This window comes from Lissotriton vulgaris, chromosome 8, assembly GCF_964263255.1.
Source record: "Lissotriton vulgaris chromosome 8, aLisVul1.2, whole genome shotgun sequence".
Taxonomy (NCBI): domain Eukaryota; kingdom Metazoa; phylum Chordata; class Amphibia; order Caudata; family Salamandridae; genus Lissotriton; species Lissotriton vulgaris.
Window position 1 is genome coordinate 1,536,342,670 of NC_141696.1, and position 17,110 is coordinate 1,536,359,779.

The window sequence follows — 17,110 nt, forward strand, 5'->3', positions numbered from 1 at the left end:
ACTTGTTCTAATTGAGTTTCTTCCAACAACCATTTGTATTTATATTTAAGTCGTGTGTTTTTTGTAACAACCATTACTTTGGTATTTGCTTAATTTTTTACTATATCATTTTCTTTTGCATACATTGATATACGATCAAGCAACCGTTGCAACCCCACTTTAGTTTGACTTAAAAGTATAACATCATCTGCATACAGCAAATTGGATATTTGCTTGTCTGCTAGCCTAAGCGGGTGAGCATTTACTTCATTCAGTACGGTAGAGAGATCTACTAAGAATAAATTAAAAGGCAGAGGGGCCAGAACGCACCCTTGTTTTAGTCCTCCAGTCGTAGGTATTTCTTTTGTTAGCATCTGACCATCCACCAATACTCACCCTGACCCAGGTATCAGTATACAAAAATTGGATCAGTTTAAATAATGAGTCTGGAATTTCGGGATCATTTAGTTTTTTCCACAACAGTTGTCTATTGACACAATCAAAGCCGATTTAAAATCAACAAAACAAAAATACAAAGGCTGCTTTGCTAAACTTGCCTTATTCATTAATATTGATAGTATTACGATGTTTGTGGAAGTTCCTAGACCTTTGATGAATACTTTTTGATTCAGGGACAGTATTTGCTTTTTATTTACCCAATCTGTTAAACTTGATAATAAAATCCCATTACAACCACTGCATTATTCAAAATCCACTCACTGCAAAACAGGAAACTCATGTAAAAAAAGATAATACACACTGGGTAAAATTACTACAGGACTATTAATGTAACCACAAACTGCAGATATCAGCAGTCTGCTAAAGGTTTAAAACATAATTTTCTCAGTTGTTGGTAAGTTGGCATAACTTTGAGAAAAGAAGAGAGGTGTTCTGTTTGGAAATACTCGGCACACCAGGCCTCGAAAAATCTACATGACCACTTGCATTGGCGAGTCAGATTTTCAGGTAGAACTATTTTTAGCACCTACTCGTCTCGCCTGTTCTGGCGAGTGAACTCAAGGTGGAAGGAACAGGTGTTCTGCTCATTCAGAAAGTGAATGAGCAGTAAAGACGCCTTATCTCGACACATTTGCGGTCTGTTCAAGGTCAGAGGTTAAATGTCAGTTTGTCTTTTTTAAGTCGAGCCTAGGCAGCGCGCATGCGTTGTCTGCAAGACCAATTGTTATCGCCTGTATCAGCTTTTGGCATGCCCATGAATTGCCATTTGTTCGTTGATGTATCATTTAGAAATACGAGGTTTTTATTGGTGCATTGGATCTGATTCTCTCGTCTTTGTGTGCTTGGGTCACGCCCAGGTGATTTCACTCATTGTTGGCTTGCGTTGTTCATCCCAATACCTCCGTGGTTCCTCATGGTCAACCTGATCTGCCTTTTTATTTTGTAGGCTATCAACACCGTTTAAGGCTTTCAGGCAGTTTCATGGAGCAATGCGTTGTTCGGCACCCGCAAAGTGGCAATTTCTGTCCGGTAGCTGTTCAGCTATGCCAATAGCTCTAACTCAAACAAATGCAAGACCTATTGCATTTCTAATGCTTGTTTACTAATTGTTTTGTTTCTTACCATGGAAAATAATGTTTACTTTTCTTTCTCTTATTACAGTGAAAGGTTTTTGTCAAGTCCGCTGACTGACAATCATTGTGATATAAAAGGCTGTAAGATGTCAAGTTATTCTCTAACACACAGTATTCAAACAGCTTGTGAACTCAAAATGTCTAAATATATCAGGAATTACAAAAGAATGCTTTTTGAAATTCAGAAGTGTGATGCAAAAGAAGATTTAAAGAGGAGCAAAACAAATCAGAACACTACTTGGCAATGTGCAAATGACAAATATTTGCTGAAACTATTTCTAAACATTATACACTACATAGTTTTATCAGTAAAACCACGTCAGTCGGAAATGCTGTGGCCATTTCAATGGAAAATCTGCTGACTGCAAATAAGTGTACTACAACGTCATGCTTCAAATATGAATTTATTAAAAGTGGTAGTTTTAAAAAATGATTTGAGAAACATTCCTGCCCGTGCCCTGATGACTGCGGTTAATGAACTGAGCAGCTGTCATATGTATCCTACATGCCGCAAGACCTGTATCGTATATGGGGCAAAAGATTAGTCTAATAAATCAAACAAAAGTGTTCATTTTTATACAACAGGCATGCTGAACTCACGCATCTGAAGGTGATCTCATATATGATAAAGATGAAAATGGCAGCTTAGTGACTTAAAATATTTGCCCAGGATCACATAATATGAACCCAGTTTATGGATCAAGAGCATTATAATTAGGTTGAGTAGATTATTAAGTCATTTTTATGGTTTTTCGAGGCCTTTACACTCCTAATCACCCAGTGCTTTAGGCTGATTTATTATTTGCTAAATTACCTTTTCACTAGACACTTAAACATTGTTTACTTCGCCAAAGCCTTTTCATGTTCATCAGCTGCAATTATAATTCTCGCCTTCTTCACTGGATAAAATAATTTCTATCAAAGACAAATTCTCCCACCAGATCAACTGCTTCCACAATCAACAATAATTTAGGGTTGATTTAGAATGTGGCTGAGAGGGTACTCTGTTGCAACAGCAACAAAGTACCATCTCTGACAAACTCTTGGCCCGCCCACCGATTTACAGGTGGGTGGATTACCAGGTTTACTCCCACAAAGTAAAATTTACTCCGTCAATGTAAACCTTTCTCTGGGTGCGGTAAGTCACCTGGCTGTACGCTCTATTTAAAATGGGCAATTGGATGGCTTTTTTTCTTGTTTTTTACTGTTCGTCACTGCCTGGTAAATCCTAGCAGGTGTAAGGGGCAGTAAAAAAAAAAAATTATCCCCACAACATATGAAAACACTCCCTTGGTTTGGGGGCCATTAGTATTTTATTTTTTGTAAGAAAGTGGATTATTTAGTGTGGTTGGGTGACCTCCCCACATAAGAATGTGTCAGGTCCAGTTAGGTTCTTTAATAAAACTTTTAGCTCAGTCCCGGGTAGCTGTGACACAAAGCAGTCTGGCTTAATCAAAGGAACAAGTGTAAAGCATTTAGACATACCAAAACAGTCAATAAGTAAGAAATGCAACTCAGTAAAATTCAGACACCAATTTATAAGAATAGATGATAGTTTTATCTTAAGATAGACACAAAAACAACAAGAATCTTTTGAGGGAAAGCCAAGATGTTTGTTCAAAGTTAAAATAAATAATGCAATAGAAAGGTGGATTGGTTGACCTCTGCACAAAATTGTATTTGTAAGTTATTATGACCAGTTTCAAATTTGCTCAAAAAACAGCAAAATAGCCACTCAACGTTTCCATAGCGGAGGCAAAGCCTCAAAAAGATACAGAAAGTTTATCCTGAGCAATTTTCCAGTATACAAATGTCCACAAATAGGCTGTTGTATATATGCTCTTCTCTTTATTTTCAATCTTGCAACACATCCAAGGTGATATCATATTAAGTCTTCTTCTCAGTCTTGTAAACTTCCAAACACTGATAATGTAGTCAGCCAGCATGTGTTTTGTCTGTGATGTGTATCACAGGCAAATTCAGTGTTTTCAAAAAAAAAAGTGTAGTTGCTCCATATGTTAAGGAGACCAATTATCCCTGCATCTCCGAGCACCTGTGGCCACCATGTATATCAATCCAGTATTCCATATGAAATATACAAACCCGTCGTTTCGTAATGCTCCAAGGAGAGTCCTCCTCATGGGTCATGAATAAGACGGACTACAATATCACCTTGGATGTGCTGCAAGATTGAAAATAAAGAGGAGAGCTTACCTACAACAGCCTACTTGTGGACAGTTGATCGTTTGTACAATTGCTCAGGATAATCTCTGTGTAAAGTTCAAATAAATCACTGTTGTTCAATCTTTAAAATGCAGAGGACTCCTCGATCTCTTGTTTGAATTTCTTGGAGGATTAGATACCTTAAGTGACTGGCCTAAACTTCCAAAAAGATTTTGAACTAAAAAGGGGCCCCCATGTCCCATCATTCAAGCCCCCTAACAAGAATATTACATGTTAACCCCTTCGCTGCTCATGACGAGCTCAGCTCGTCATGCAGTACACTGGTCGTGTGCTTATGACGAGCTGAGCTCGTCATGAAACAATGGTATTCATATAAGCTCAGCACCCAGCGGGAATTGCCTTAGCAGTCAAGGTGTTAAATTGTCTGCCACCAGCTGAGATATCAGCATACGGAGTTAATACTCTCCAACATGTGTAAAAACAATCACATCTCCTGGAACGGCCACAAAATATTCAGTTCAGATTAGCTTTATTCGATTTTAGTTTAAAAATCATAAAAGCAGCAACAATACATGAATAAACACATTAACATTTCATTACAAAGTTAATATCGGCTATTAAAAACAAGATTAAATAGGTATGACGGATCAGCTAATCAATATGGAAACGTTTCAATATCAGTAAGACAACTCTAAAAACAAAAAGAGTCATACATACAAACTAAGGAGCCGGGGAAGAGCATCAGGCAAACCTCTATCAGTAGTTTGCTTATTGGTTACATACTGCCCTGTCAATTAAACACAAACTCGTAAGTGGCCTCTTTGTGGTGGGGTCTTAAAGATACAATTTCTGGGCAAAAGTTCAAATCTATTGGAGGCTAGAAGGTTAGTTGCACTAGGAGCACAAGATCCCCTTCCCCAGGAGTTGTATTTCCTTACCGTTGGTCTTTGTAACGGGATGTGTGGGAGGCTCGGGTAAAAACCATGCAAGTCCCAAATGCAAATGGGGCCAAATCTTTCTTTGGGCTGACAAAATCGTAGGTAGGGGACGATATTCCTGTTCTTAAATTTAATTAGCACCAGGTCCCCAGCAATGTCTTTGGGCAGCGTACCTAACCACCCCACCCTCCTAACACTCAGTATTCCACCATCTAACTCAGGTGGCAAAGGTCTATTGTTCTGTAGCCAAAAAATGACCTTATTTAGCAGGTCCTGTTGTGATTCGTGTGTTCCCTGACTAAGTGCAGGGACCCCAGAGAGGACAGTCATGTATGGTGCGGCTTCAGGGGGTAAATTAATACGTGGCATTCTTACCGGAGCGGCTCTAGCCACTGTATGAGTAATTAGTTCAGATCTTAATGTCACTGTAGGGCCAGTTGGGGTAGGTATATTGAGAGGCTGTAATTGAATTTCACCATTTTTACATATAACAGACTTAAGCTTTTCGGGGGCGATGGGATGATTAGGGCAGACAGATGTTGCCATTATATTGGTTGGAGGAGAATTCTTTTTAATTATTTCCTCAATGCTAGTCAACCTGTCCCCCAAGTCGTTAATTTTAATAACCAAAGGTGAAATAACAGATAATAACAGTTGCTCAATTAGGGCCAGTAATGGCAATTGGGGGGACAATACAGGGTCGTCTATTTTGTCCACAGCCATGTCCTCCATTGATGTTATTAGGTTAGAGGGGGATGATCTTGGGCTGGTGCACATATTTTTGATAGTGACGTAGTTCTTATTGACAATTTCGCTGTTATGCTTCCCTCTAGTATTAGGATCCAGGGGCAATGCGTTTACTAGAATTTGGTCTTTATTTAAAGGTGAAGCTAGGTCCCGTGGAATGCCATTAGAAATATCAGAGTTAGTGCCCTTAATGGGAGGGGTTAAAGCATCTGGAACGTACTTTGTGCCACACAAGGCGTTGAGCTCCTCCCAGAGGGACATAATTACTACAATAGTAATGGAAACGCAAAAATAGTCAATAGGTAAGAAGCATCTCAGTACCTCCTCTTATGAAAAAGTCAAGTGGGATGGCCCGTCCTGTCCTCTTCTGGACCTCTGAGGGCCGTAGAGGGCCCGCCCTTTGCCCGGGCTTAGCCCCGGGCGCTCCCGCGCGCTTCCGCGACGCTGGGGCCGTCTGTGGTTTTAAGGACGCCTCCTGGCGCTCCGCCGTCACTTCCGGTTCTGGGGCAGCTGGGATGGAGTCTGCAGCGGCGGCGGGAGGGAGACAGGACAAAGAGCAGCAGCCCTGCAGCTATGGCATGCAGGTAAGGTGACCCCCTTGGCAGCAGCGGCACCCGCTCCACCGGGGCCGTCTGTGGTTTTAAGGACGCCTCCTGGCGCTCCGCCGTCACTTCCGGTTCTGGGGCAGCTGGGATATGGAGTCTCCCTCCGCTCGGCGGCCGCGTTGGAGTCTGCAGCGGCGGCGGGAGGAAGACAGGACAAAGAGCAGCAGCCCTGCAGCTATGGCATGCAGGTAAGGTGACCCCCTTGGCAGCAGCGGCACCTCAAAATATTCATTTCGCTAGGCTATTCCAAATCCACCATGGAAACTATGAAAGCGTTCCTTGCCCACAGGCCCAGTCTTAGGAATGTGAATTTTCAGTTTCATAAGCCCTGCAAAATGCAAGGACCTTGTTGATGGCAAACACCACATCTTCAACAAATACAGTGATCTACAAACCTTTCTAGACGAAAGAGAGAACCATCTAAAGGATACTCATCAACCGTCCACGTCAACACAATCAGACTTTCAACACCCATCTTTCTTCTGTTATGGCACAAGGTGAGCTCTTTTCCACAAGTTGGTACAGAAGACACGGTCTTCTTTGAGGGTTCAACATGTGCAGTCCAGTCTACAGCGCAGATTCTCATTGTTGGGTCCAGAGAGCAGCAAGGTAGTCCTTCTTCTGTCTTCTTTCCAATCAAGTAGTGATCTGTGGACTGTGTGCCAGGGGTGCCATTTTTATACCATCTTTGTGTTTTTGGGAGGGGAGGAATCACTAGCCAATGGGCCAGAGTAGGAAGTTTGGTTTCTGTTGCAGTAACCCTCCACTTTTTTCCAGACTACTGAGACACTTTGACTTGATTTGCCCTGTGTCCCTGTCAATCAGGTCCCCAGGGCCTGTGTTCTTTCCCAAAACTGTACCTTGTACCCCCAATTGGCCACATGTCAGTCCTCTAAGGGCTGCAGCCCTTATTGTGCCACCCTTAGAGGCCCTGTACCTTTACACACACACACTGCCATTGCATGCTGCGTGTTTTGGTGCAGAACAAAGTGAAGAGGCGACATGGCAGCCATCCCTGTGTGCCATGCCTACAACCCACTGCCCTGGCATAGGTAAGCCACCACCCCTAGCTGGGTGCACTATACCAGGGGTGAGGGTACAGGTGCATATGACCTGTACCCCTACAGTGTCTACACCAATTCTTAGACATTGCAAGGTAAGTAATACCATTGAGAGTATATGGTGCTGGGAGTTTGTCATTATAAACTCCACAACGCCATAATGGCTTTACTGAGAAGTTTGGTATCAAACTTCTCAGCACATTAAACCCACACTGATGCCAGTGTGGGATGTAATGAGAAATGTACTCAGAGGGCATTTTAATGCAGTCCCCTGAAAAACGACCAGCCTCTGGTGGGTCCCCTGACTGGTACAGACCAACCTTCAACCACAAGACATGTTTCTGGACCCCTGGGGTGGGAGCCTTCACTCCCTGAGCCCAGGAACAAAGCCTTTCCTGGGCAGAGATGGTCACACTTCCCCTAGCCCAGGAAGAGCCATATGTGGCATGGGAGCTTCAAAGGCCTTGCCGCCTGTATAATGCGACCCCCACCCTCTCCTGCTATCAGGAGCAGGCCCTCTTCCTGTCTCCCATATTTTTTGGCCATAAGACAGGTGGGAAAAATTTGCCAGCCTAGAAGGGGTGCCCAAAGGCTAGGGCGCTCGACCTCGGACCTGGGGATCTGGGTTCGATTCTCGGTAACAACGCTAAACATCCTGTGATTCTTGGCAAATCACTTAATCTCCCTGTGCCTAACAAAAATGAATGTGTGTCCTCATGCAACGTAACTGGTGCTATGTAAAGTGCTCTGATACCCGATTCGGGTCAAGTTTGCTCTATATAAAACTCCGCAACACAAAAAACAAAACAAAAAATCCACCCCTCAGGTGGAAGAGGCGAGGTGAAGCCCACTCTTCAGTGCCCGCCATCTTGCAGACGGCAGACTCTCCCCAATCAGGGTTAGGGATTGTGCACACTCCCCCACGTGGGGTGAGAACACTAAGGGTGTAGTCACTCTAAGGTCAGTAGACCATTGGCTACTGACCTTGAGACCCCTAAAACGCCCCCTAAATACAGTATTTAGGGGGCAGCCCTGAACCAAGAAGGCAGATTCCCGCAACCTAGGAGGAAGGATGAAAGAAGACGCCCAGCAGAGGAGACTGCAAAGAACAACTGACTTGGCCCCAGCCCTACCGTCCCATCTGCAGTTTCCAGAGATCCTGCACCAAAAGTCACCTTGTCCTGCAGCCAGCGACCTCGAGAACCCTGGGAGGACTGACTGCCTTCAAGAAAGAGCGGATCTCCTGTGAATAGCAGCGCTGTTCAAAAGAAAATCCCAAGACAGACTCTGAGCCTGCGGAGGACAAAGAAACTTGATGCCTGGATCCACCATTGCACCCTTGCAACTGTCGCCTTCGGCCAAGTTCAAGTGGCCCATCAGTCCCAGCGAGGTCCCCCAACACTCTAGAGTCTGAGTACACCGTGGGTTGACCCTTCCAGGACTCCCCGACATCGCCTAAAAGCCCTGTGCGGGGAACCCCCAAATGAGAGTCACCCAGTAAGGTGAAATCAGACCTCAAAAGACTCCCCTGCATCCAGCCGCCCGGCACTCTGGAGAAGAGAAGCCAATGTGTACCTACCTCCCAGATCCCTCCAACTTATCTACCCAACCGTTCATTCCTCCCAAAAGTCTTCCTGGACTGAGCCTGCAGCTAAAAAACAAGACTGGCAATCCCCATTGAAAATAACAGGCCCTCCGAAGCCAAAACAGCATCATGCACCCAGCCGCCCCTGCGGGTGCACCTTGTGTGCTACCTCAGATTCCTTTTGCCCTGAGCCTAACACCAGGAGCTTTGCTCCCACTAACTTGAGGCCTGCTCTGGAGCAGCCACCAACCGGAGGCCGCCTTTCCCCCATTGGATAACATTGGGCCTCAGCACTCTGCAACTGGTTGCTCTAGTGTGACTGAGGGTTTTTCAAGGGTGCATCATTGACCCTGGGGGAGCTCTGGTTCCAAAACCCAGAATACCAACTCCCACAACAAAGTACCTACCTTTCTCTCCATAGGAATACATTGACTGTTTGCCTTGAAAAATGTTCTGTGTATGGAGTTGATTTGCATGAAAATCTGAAAAACTGCAACTGTACAAAAACTGATTTACTTACCTTTTTCTCTAGGAAATGTCCTAGTGTGATATCTATTTACATCACACTGAGTAGAAAAAGTTAGTTAAAAAGTAATCTGAAAAGTAACGTGCCAAGCAATCTGTAAAGTAACTAAAAAGTAATTTCAACATTTTGACTTACCTGTATTTCAATCAACTTCATTTGAACCTACATTCAATTGTAATACACTGCATAAGATTTTGCAAAGTGATTATTTCACTTACCTGTGCCAGGCTTGGCTTGGTTCTAGAAATAAAATAACTAAACAATATTTTTATACAAAACAAATTGGTCTGATTTCAGTCTTTGAGTGTGTGACATCATTTGCGGATTGTGTACTACAAATGCTTAACATTACCTCTGATAAAGCCTTACTGCTCGCCCACACTACCACAAATAGAGAGTAAGGTGCTATCTACTTTTACCTCTGACTGGTGTATCAGTCTAAGGGCTGTATCAGGAAATTTGACAATGTGTGGGCCTCTGGAGAGCAGTGGCGGATAGCTGAGGACAACTGAGGGCAGCGGGCGAGGGGTGACACCAGGAGTGGGGTCGAATTGATGCACGAGATCTACATGTTTGACATTTAAGTTGATTACCTGCCAGAAACTGTACTCATGGAAGTGCCAGCATCTATTGTATTAGCAATGAAACCACTGTGAAGATGTTTTTCGTTTAAGATTCCCAGGTATGTGGGAGTTATGTCAAAATCTTCAATAAAATGTTTGCAAAAAAAAAAAAAGAATCCAATTAAACAAAAATATTAATGTAATGAGGGAAAGTAAAACAAACAAAATAACCATAACCTTGTGACAAGGAAAGGTACAATCACAATGGATGCGCAGGCTGCTAATGAATACTAATGAAAGGAAGAAAAATGCAATCATACAAGTAGGGTAAGAGGAGGTCTCATGCATGTCTTTTTAAGGCAGGTGCTATTTACTCACCTAGATGATTGATGTTTCCTTCTATCTTAGACTTGAATTGATCCACGAAAATAGCCTTTGCCTCCTCTTTGACGTTTGGTAATCTAGATGCGATGACTGCCATTCCTTTAAAAGACATGTCAATACATTTTTAGCAATTAAAGGAGACGGGAAAGAAATGTCTCTTGCAAGTAAGGAACTCACGTGATTTACCTGTATTTACTTGTACATCCTCCGTCTCAGGATGGAAAAGTCTTTTGCTGTCATCTGTAAAAGTCTGTGTCGGTCGAGGAGCAGAAACTGGATCACCTGAAAGAAAGAAAAAAAGAATAGGATTAATTCTATGAAACCTCAGCAGAGCGCCGTCAAGAAATAGATGAAACATAGAACGCACATAGATGTTAGAGTCTTTCTTCTCTAACTCATCTATTTCTTTCTTGTTCATGACGAGAAGTTTAATTCCCATTATACACAACATTGATCAGCAGTCTTGAGTAAAATTACTTTAGCGTATTAGCTCCCTTTGCCAGATGAATGTGTCAGTCACTAAAACAACAATCTCAAATTAACAGTGATTGTCTGAGTGTAATATCAGAGATCCATGGCTCAACAGGCTTGAAAAATCATAGCAATCACAGACATGTCAAAACCGTTTTACACAACAAGAGTGAGAACTAAACAGGATCAGACCGAGCCACAGATGCATGGAGGAAGCCACCTTTTTCATGAACATGACTATTCCAATAACCATTATCAGGAGGAATAGGGTAGTTTTCTCTCCACTGAAAAATACTTAATAAACAATGCTGAGCAATGCTGATTGCAGGCTGGCATTCTGAAGGGAAAGGCCTCATGAAATATCCCAAACCATGAAGCTTCAAGCCACAGTACACAACAGAATAACTCTTTTGCATAAGGCAATATACTTATATGGCCACCAAATAATTGCGTGCCCTTAGAAATGTGGGTGCACTGCCTAAACTTACAAGACTAATATTGCTGGTCGGAAACATTGGTACGGTACTGGTTAGGACATAGACACCCATATTTTTGTTCTTACTGGAACAAAAGATGCAATGGAATTCTAGGACCTCATTCACTGAACTACAGAATACAGAAATGACAGCAACATGACATTCATGCACACTCCACAATGAAAACTTTGTAAAGATGGGCCAAAAAGCCATGCAGAGCTCTATCACATATTAATATCCATTATAATGAGGGGCTGAAATATGGAAAGGAAAAGGCACATAAACAGAGGGTGGATGTTTTGAGTGAAAGAACACGCATCTAAGATTAAGTAATCAAAATGTATGTTGTGGTTGTTTGTATATGTCCACTTAGAGGAGCAAAGTGGCGTCTCTACATCTCAGGCAATCACCGTCGCTGCCTCCATTCAGGAAAGACCTCAAGACCTGGTGCTTTGATTGAAAGGCAGACCCACCGCTCCCCCTTCAGCGCCTTGATACCCTAATGGATGATTGACTGATTTATGTTATGCAGGTTTTCACTATCGCCCGGAAGGATATGTTGGCGCTGGTAAGGTGAGAGTCTAGCAAAACCTACGTCTAGTGGGTCTACTCGAAAAGCCAGACCACCAGCGTCTTGCAGAATTCAAGAAGTGAGGAGGAGGCTCTTTTATATAGCGCTAGGCCGTTCCACGCTTTTGGAGTGATGTAGGAGAGGGCTCAACTGCGAGACCTGGTATTTCGTATATGTGGGATGAGTGCAACCATGAGTCCGGACGAGTGGCAGTGCCTGGAAGGTTTCTGAAAGCATAAAAGATTGTTCTGGTATCCTGGGCTAGTCTTATGTAGTGCCTTTAAAGTGTGAGTGCGGAGTTTGAATAATGCTAGTTTGTGGATGGGGAGCCAGCAGAGCTCCTTCAGGTATGCTGTGATGTGAGTGCGGTGAAGGAGGTTGAGAGTGATTCTGGACGATGAGTTCTGAGCGGTCTGCTGCCTTTGGATGATTGTTTTGTTGATCCCGGCATAGAGGGTGTTCCCGTAGTCCAGTTTGCTTGTGAAGAGGACGTGAATGGCAATTTTTTCAAATTTGGCAGGAATCTAGACCTTTTCCCAGAAAAGTGTGCTTTTTGTTATTTGATGTAAATCTGTTCAGTGCTCTTTGAGAAATTAAGGCTCAAAATGTACACATATGTCACACCACAGTAGTACTGCATGACCAGCAGATCAAAATACCAACAACCTGATATAGGAAGCAGGAAAAGGATACCCTAATCCTTAAGCCTAGGTTAGAGGTGGGAGTCAAGAGGGGCGCCGCAGCAACAACTGAAGAAAAAAAAAAGGTGCGCTCTTGCCCTTTTCAAATATAATCCCTCAGAGGTGGGCCATGTCCCAGGGGTGGATGCTCTCTTAATTTTTAAGAAATATTTGGGGGACATTCGTACAGACTCCTCCCCAAGGTGGGCGAAGCATCAGGACCCACCTCGCTGGCGCAATACTTAAGCATGTGAACTAAGCATGCATGGGCCCTCAGTTACTTTAAGCCCCTGGCGGCCCTCATTTCGCTGGGGGATAGGGAACATCCATAGTGGGGCCTGTAATGCCGCAGTGAAGAGGAGAGAGAGTGCTGGCATGCACCCCTCCCACACTGCGGTGTGCTGCTCCCTGTCACCAGGGGAGTGGGACACACTGCAGCACCCTGCTCCCGAGGAGAAGTGCTGGTTCCCGCCACAAGCAAGGTTTATGTTGGTAGACAGTGAATCAGCGCTGCAGAGCAGGAGTGGGCTTCCCACACTGTGAATATTGTAAAACAAAATGTTGATGGGTGCCCAGGGTGGGACTGAGGACCCCCCCAAAATAATTTAAAGTGGCGAGGCCACAAACCGGCAGCGTGCTGTCCCTGCGATGCCTTAAATAAAAAACGAAAAAAAGGCTATATAAAACAAATAGTAGAGACAAATAAATGCAGACCTCCTAGCAGGGAACAGGTCAGTATGAACACAACAAATCTGTCAGAGACCATAGCAGGGTTATTTTTGGGGGGCCCAACTTTGGTTTTGAGAAGTCAAGAAACACAAAAATGTAGCATCTATAACCCTTTATTTTTCATTGCCTGGTAAGGCAGGCCTTGTCCATTCGTCGATCCCTGATTATTGCTTCATGAAGTCTGATGACAGGCAGGTGGAGAGATCTTACACTTGTTCGTGCCCTTGTTAGGGCTACTACAGTTTGGATCCACCATCTCTGCCACCTGCTGTGAGAGTCATCACACTGCACAGCAGCTGTGTCTGAGGAACAGCCACAAATGACTTATGAAAGCGCAACCTACGTCAAATATTGGTCTGTGGATTCACATCATCTGGCTGAAAATGCGTATGAAAGTAGGAGCTAAAACACCAGACCTGGTTCCAGTTCTCTAAGTTCTTGATGACCAAGGCAGGGAATGCTCGCAGAGCCCTCCAAGAGCTGATGTGTAACCAAGGCTTGAGCCAGCATGATAGCCAGTCTCTCAGAGGCGATGGGACATCACCTTAAGTCAGGAGTTTCTGCTGGAGTGGTTGAGGGTCTGCTAGAGCCTCAAAGCCTGCCTGCTGTGAGAGGAAAAGACCAATCTTAACTTGGGGCACTGCCAGAATAAGGATATGACTACAGGAGAGTAAGATTAGGAACCAAGGTGGGTGCCCTGATGGGCTAGGATGCTGCAATTGTTGAAGACATCCACACAGTCAAGATGTACAGGCCCAAACTGCACTAGGACTAGGGAGGCAACTGCTGCTGAAGACATGAGCTGACATGGCAAAACAACGCAGCCATTAACTTTTGACAGAGGCTGCACCTCTAGCTCAAGAGCAGCCATCCTGTACCATTCACACAGAAACAATAGAATGCAGGTAACTGCGGAGCATAAAACTGCGAGAGGGAAGGGAGACTGTGGAATGAACTTAAGACTTTTATCAAGTAACAAAAAATATGTGAAAACAAAATGAACTCTTGGAGGCATCTATGGCCAAGGGGGTCATTTTAAGTAAACAGCACCTAGTGATTAGTACATTGTCCCGAGGAATTATAGAAGCTGGAGAGCTTCCTTAGCAGTCAGAGGGCAACGACGGATGTAGCCCCTCAAGGAAGACCACAAACATGATTACAACCCTGAGCATTTTCCTCTCAATCGGGTTCTATAGTACTTTCTTTCATTCAAAGGATAAGCGCTGGTGTGAACAATTTGTTTTTGCATTACGGTTGAGTTCCAAGCTATCCTCCACATTACCTCCCTGAGAAGCTGCTGAACTTATGATTACTCTTCCTACTCTAAGAGTCAAGTGCAGAACAGAGCAAGAGTGCCATGGACTGCATGAAACCAATATCAAACAACCTAGACCTCCACGGGTGTGGGCCAATGCCCCCCGCGTGCACTGCCGCCACCAGAACAGGGTCCGACACCAAGGAATTTGTCAATGTTGCACAATACAAAAACAGGCCACACAACATTATCCCTGCTCTTTGGTAGGCAGATTTCAGAACTTTCAGCTTCTTTATATAAAAAAATATATGTATTTTTCTATAGTTAATGGTTTGAGGTTTATTTTCACAGTATTAATCTGAAAATCTCAACCTTGAGAATAGTTCTTGTGACCTAAACTGAGATTATCCGGGCTCTCCCTTCTGTGTGCGGCAAGCGGAACAGGGCTCTTTCTTCCGTCTGTGTCCTGAGGATCTTCCAGACACTTCATGTCATTTCTGTTCATGTTGAACATATCTAAAGCAGACATTGTTACACCTGCAAAACAAATGAAAAACATCTGAATCAAAATAAGATACCATTCATATTCAACAAGACATCGCTTCTATGGAAAGCTTGTATATTCCTTTAGAGAAGGAAATATTAATAGGAAATATACGTGCAGGCTGATTACAAAACTCCAAGTACATATTTTCAGACATTTTGTAACTATAGAAGCACAAATCTAGAGTTATAAACCAAGGTTTGACATATTAAATATTTTTCCTCTTCATTTAAGGGGACAAAAAAGGCACAATCCACTCAAGGTGATACCTTCCGATAACAAAAACTCTAAACTGATTGCCAGCATAACTCTGCTGGGGTCGGATTAACATTACTCCTGGTACCTCAGCCTGTTCTGATAGTAAGTGGAAGAGATGGACACCATTATTATTTTAATTGTCAGCGTCATAACCATTCAGACGTGACTGGACAGCAGCACCAGGACCATGCTGCAATATGAGGTCTATCCAGTCGCATAGGGTTGTCTCCACTATAGGATGTGTTTGTTGATAGTGTAATAAGGAAGGTGTTTGCCCTGTTTTACCATGGTGCACTCTCAGCGAGGTCGCCCATTCTTTGCGTAGTGGTGTGCCCCCACAGATGAACACTTGTCTAATGCAAGCTGCTAGTAAGGTGTGTGATGCTGGTTACTCATGTTCCTGTGACCAACAATGTGAAAAGCTGAAAATAGATCTATGCTCCTCTTGAGTTCATGCGTAAACAAGCAGCTCATAGGCAGTCAGAACCTGATTTTATCCTAAGTGCCAAAATGCCCATAGCCTTGTAACGCACTTTAAAATTACAATACAAATGCAGTCTAAAACCAATTCAGAAGCCTTCATTAACACGTCAACATGGTATACTTTTCCACATATCCCACAGAATCTCATGCGATCATTCAACTTAGCCTAGATTAGAAGGCTCAGAAATTATTAAATCATGAAGTGAAGGCAGAGGTGATAAAAAGTATTTTCTGATTACCAATGAGAAATCTGAACCCTTTACACTCACTTGGGGAATGGTTGCCACTCTGTCTTCTGTTCGAGTTCTCATCTTCCACCAGGCACAAACCATCCTTTTGTTTTCCTCTTAATGAAAAGACAGAGGCTGCAATCAAAGGACCTGTTTAAAAACATAGAAGGGATATGTAAGTGTTGAAACGGACAAAGGTCCCTTGCATGGCCCAGGAGATGATGCAACCTTCCCTCAAATTCACCATCGCAAGCTGCCGCTTTTAGACCTGTGCCTCAGCATACAAAATAATCATGTATGTACAGTGGAGGTAGCTTTTGTAACAAGAATTGAGACACAGAACAAGGGTCTCTGGTTAGAAGGGTTCATCATGAACACACGTCTTTGGCTAAGTGTGAATATTGTCAGCTCATGTGCCATAGCACTGTCAGTGCTGGCAGTGATATAATTCTAGTGGCAGAACAGGCCTTCTTTACATGTTAGGGAGAGTGGCCCACCAGTCTCGTATGAGTCTTTAATTGGTCTGACAATCCAGCCATCCAAGTGGAACATGGATGTTGCATGTGTGTTTACTATCTGTAGAAGATGCATGCATGGACACTGTGACATGGGCGGCTATTGTCAGGCTGGGATCTATTCTTCATTTTCTGCATTGTAGCAGTACAAAAGGTCGAGGGCCCACACAGCAGATGTGGGGTGTAAGGCTCCGCAAGTAAATTCTAGGGCCCCTATGCACTGGCTCAGACTCAGGATAGACAGTACCCTTGAAGATAGGGAATTTCTCCATATCCTTTCCTGGCATGTTGTTCTCTAGAAGTGTATCAGCACAGGTTTACAGATACTTAAGTGGGACAGTCTCTCTTGCCTTTGTGCCCCTTTTGTGGGTTTCTTTTTTAAAGAGATTTTCAGCTCTTCCCACGGTTCTGCTCACAATTTATAACAAACACTTAGAGTGGAATAAGCAAAAGGGCAGAACTGCCCAGAATGGGTCTCAGAGCAAACAGTTGGAATATACGATTAATGTCTGCAGCTTTATTATAAAGATGGAGCGTAAACTTAAAGCCAGTGTGCCAAGATTTCCCTACCAGAAGCTGGGATCGTACATCACTGGTAAAAACAAAGCTCTTTTGTGCTTCTGGTACCTACTGCCAATTCCCCTTGCCTGGTTCATGATCAGAACCTGGAGTAGTTCAACAGCCTTCTAGGAGAAGCTCACTTGGAGCCTGCCGTGAAGGAAGGAGCTGAATGA

General features: G+C 43.6%; 1 protein-coding gene across 1 annotated transcript in view; it reads right to left on the bottom strand.

Annotated features, from left to right (window-relative positions):
• The window catches only part of LOC147700310 (uncharacterized), a 429,112-nt gene that overhangs the window by 126,685 nt on the left and 285,317 nt on the right, over positions 1–17,110 (bottom strand). Inside the window, 4 exon segments of the mRNA XM_086936302.1 lie at positions 10,159–10,263; positions 10,351–10,446; positions 14,719–14,883; positions 15,901–16,011. Of these exon segments, the coding sequence (XP_086792428.1) occupies positions 10,159–10,263; positions 10,351–10,446; positions 14,719–14,883; positions 15,901–16,011 (477 nt within the window).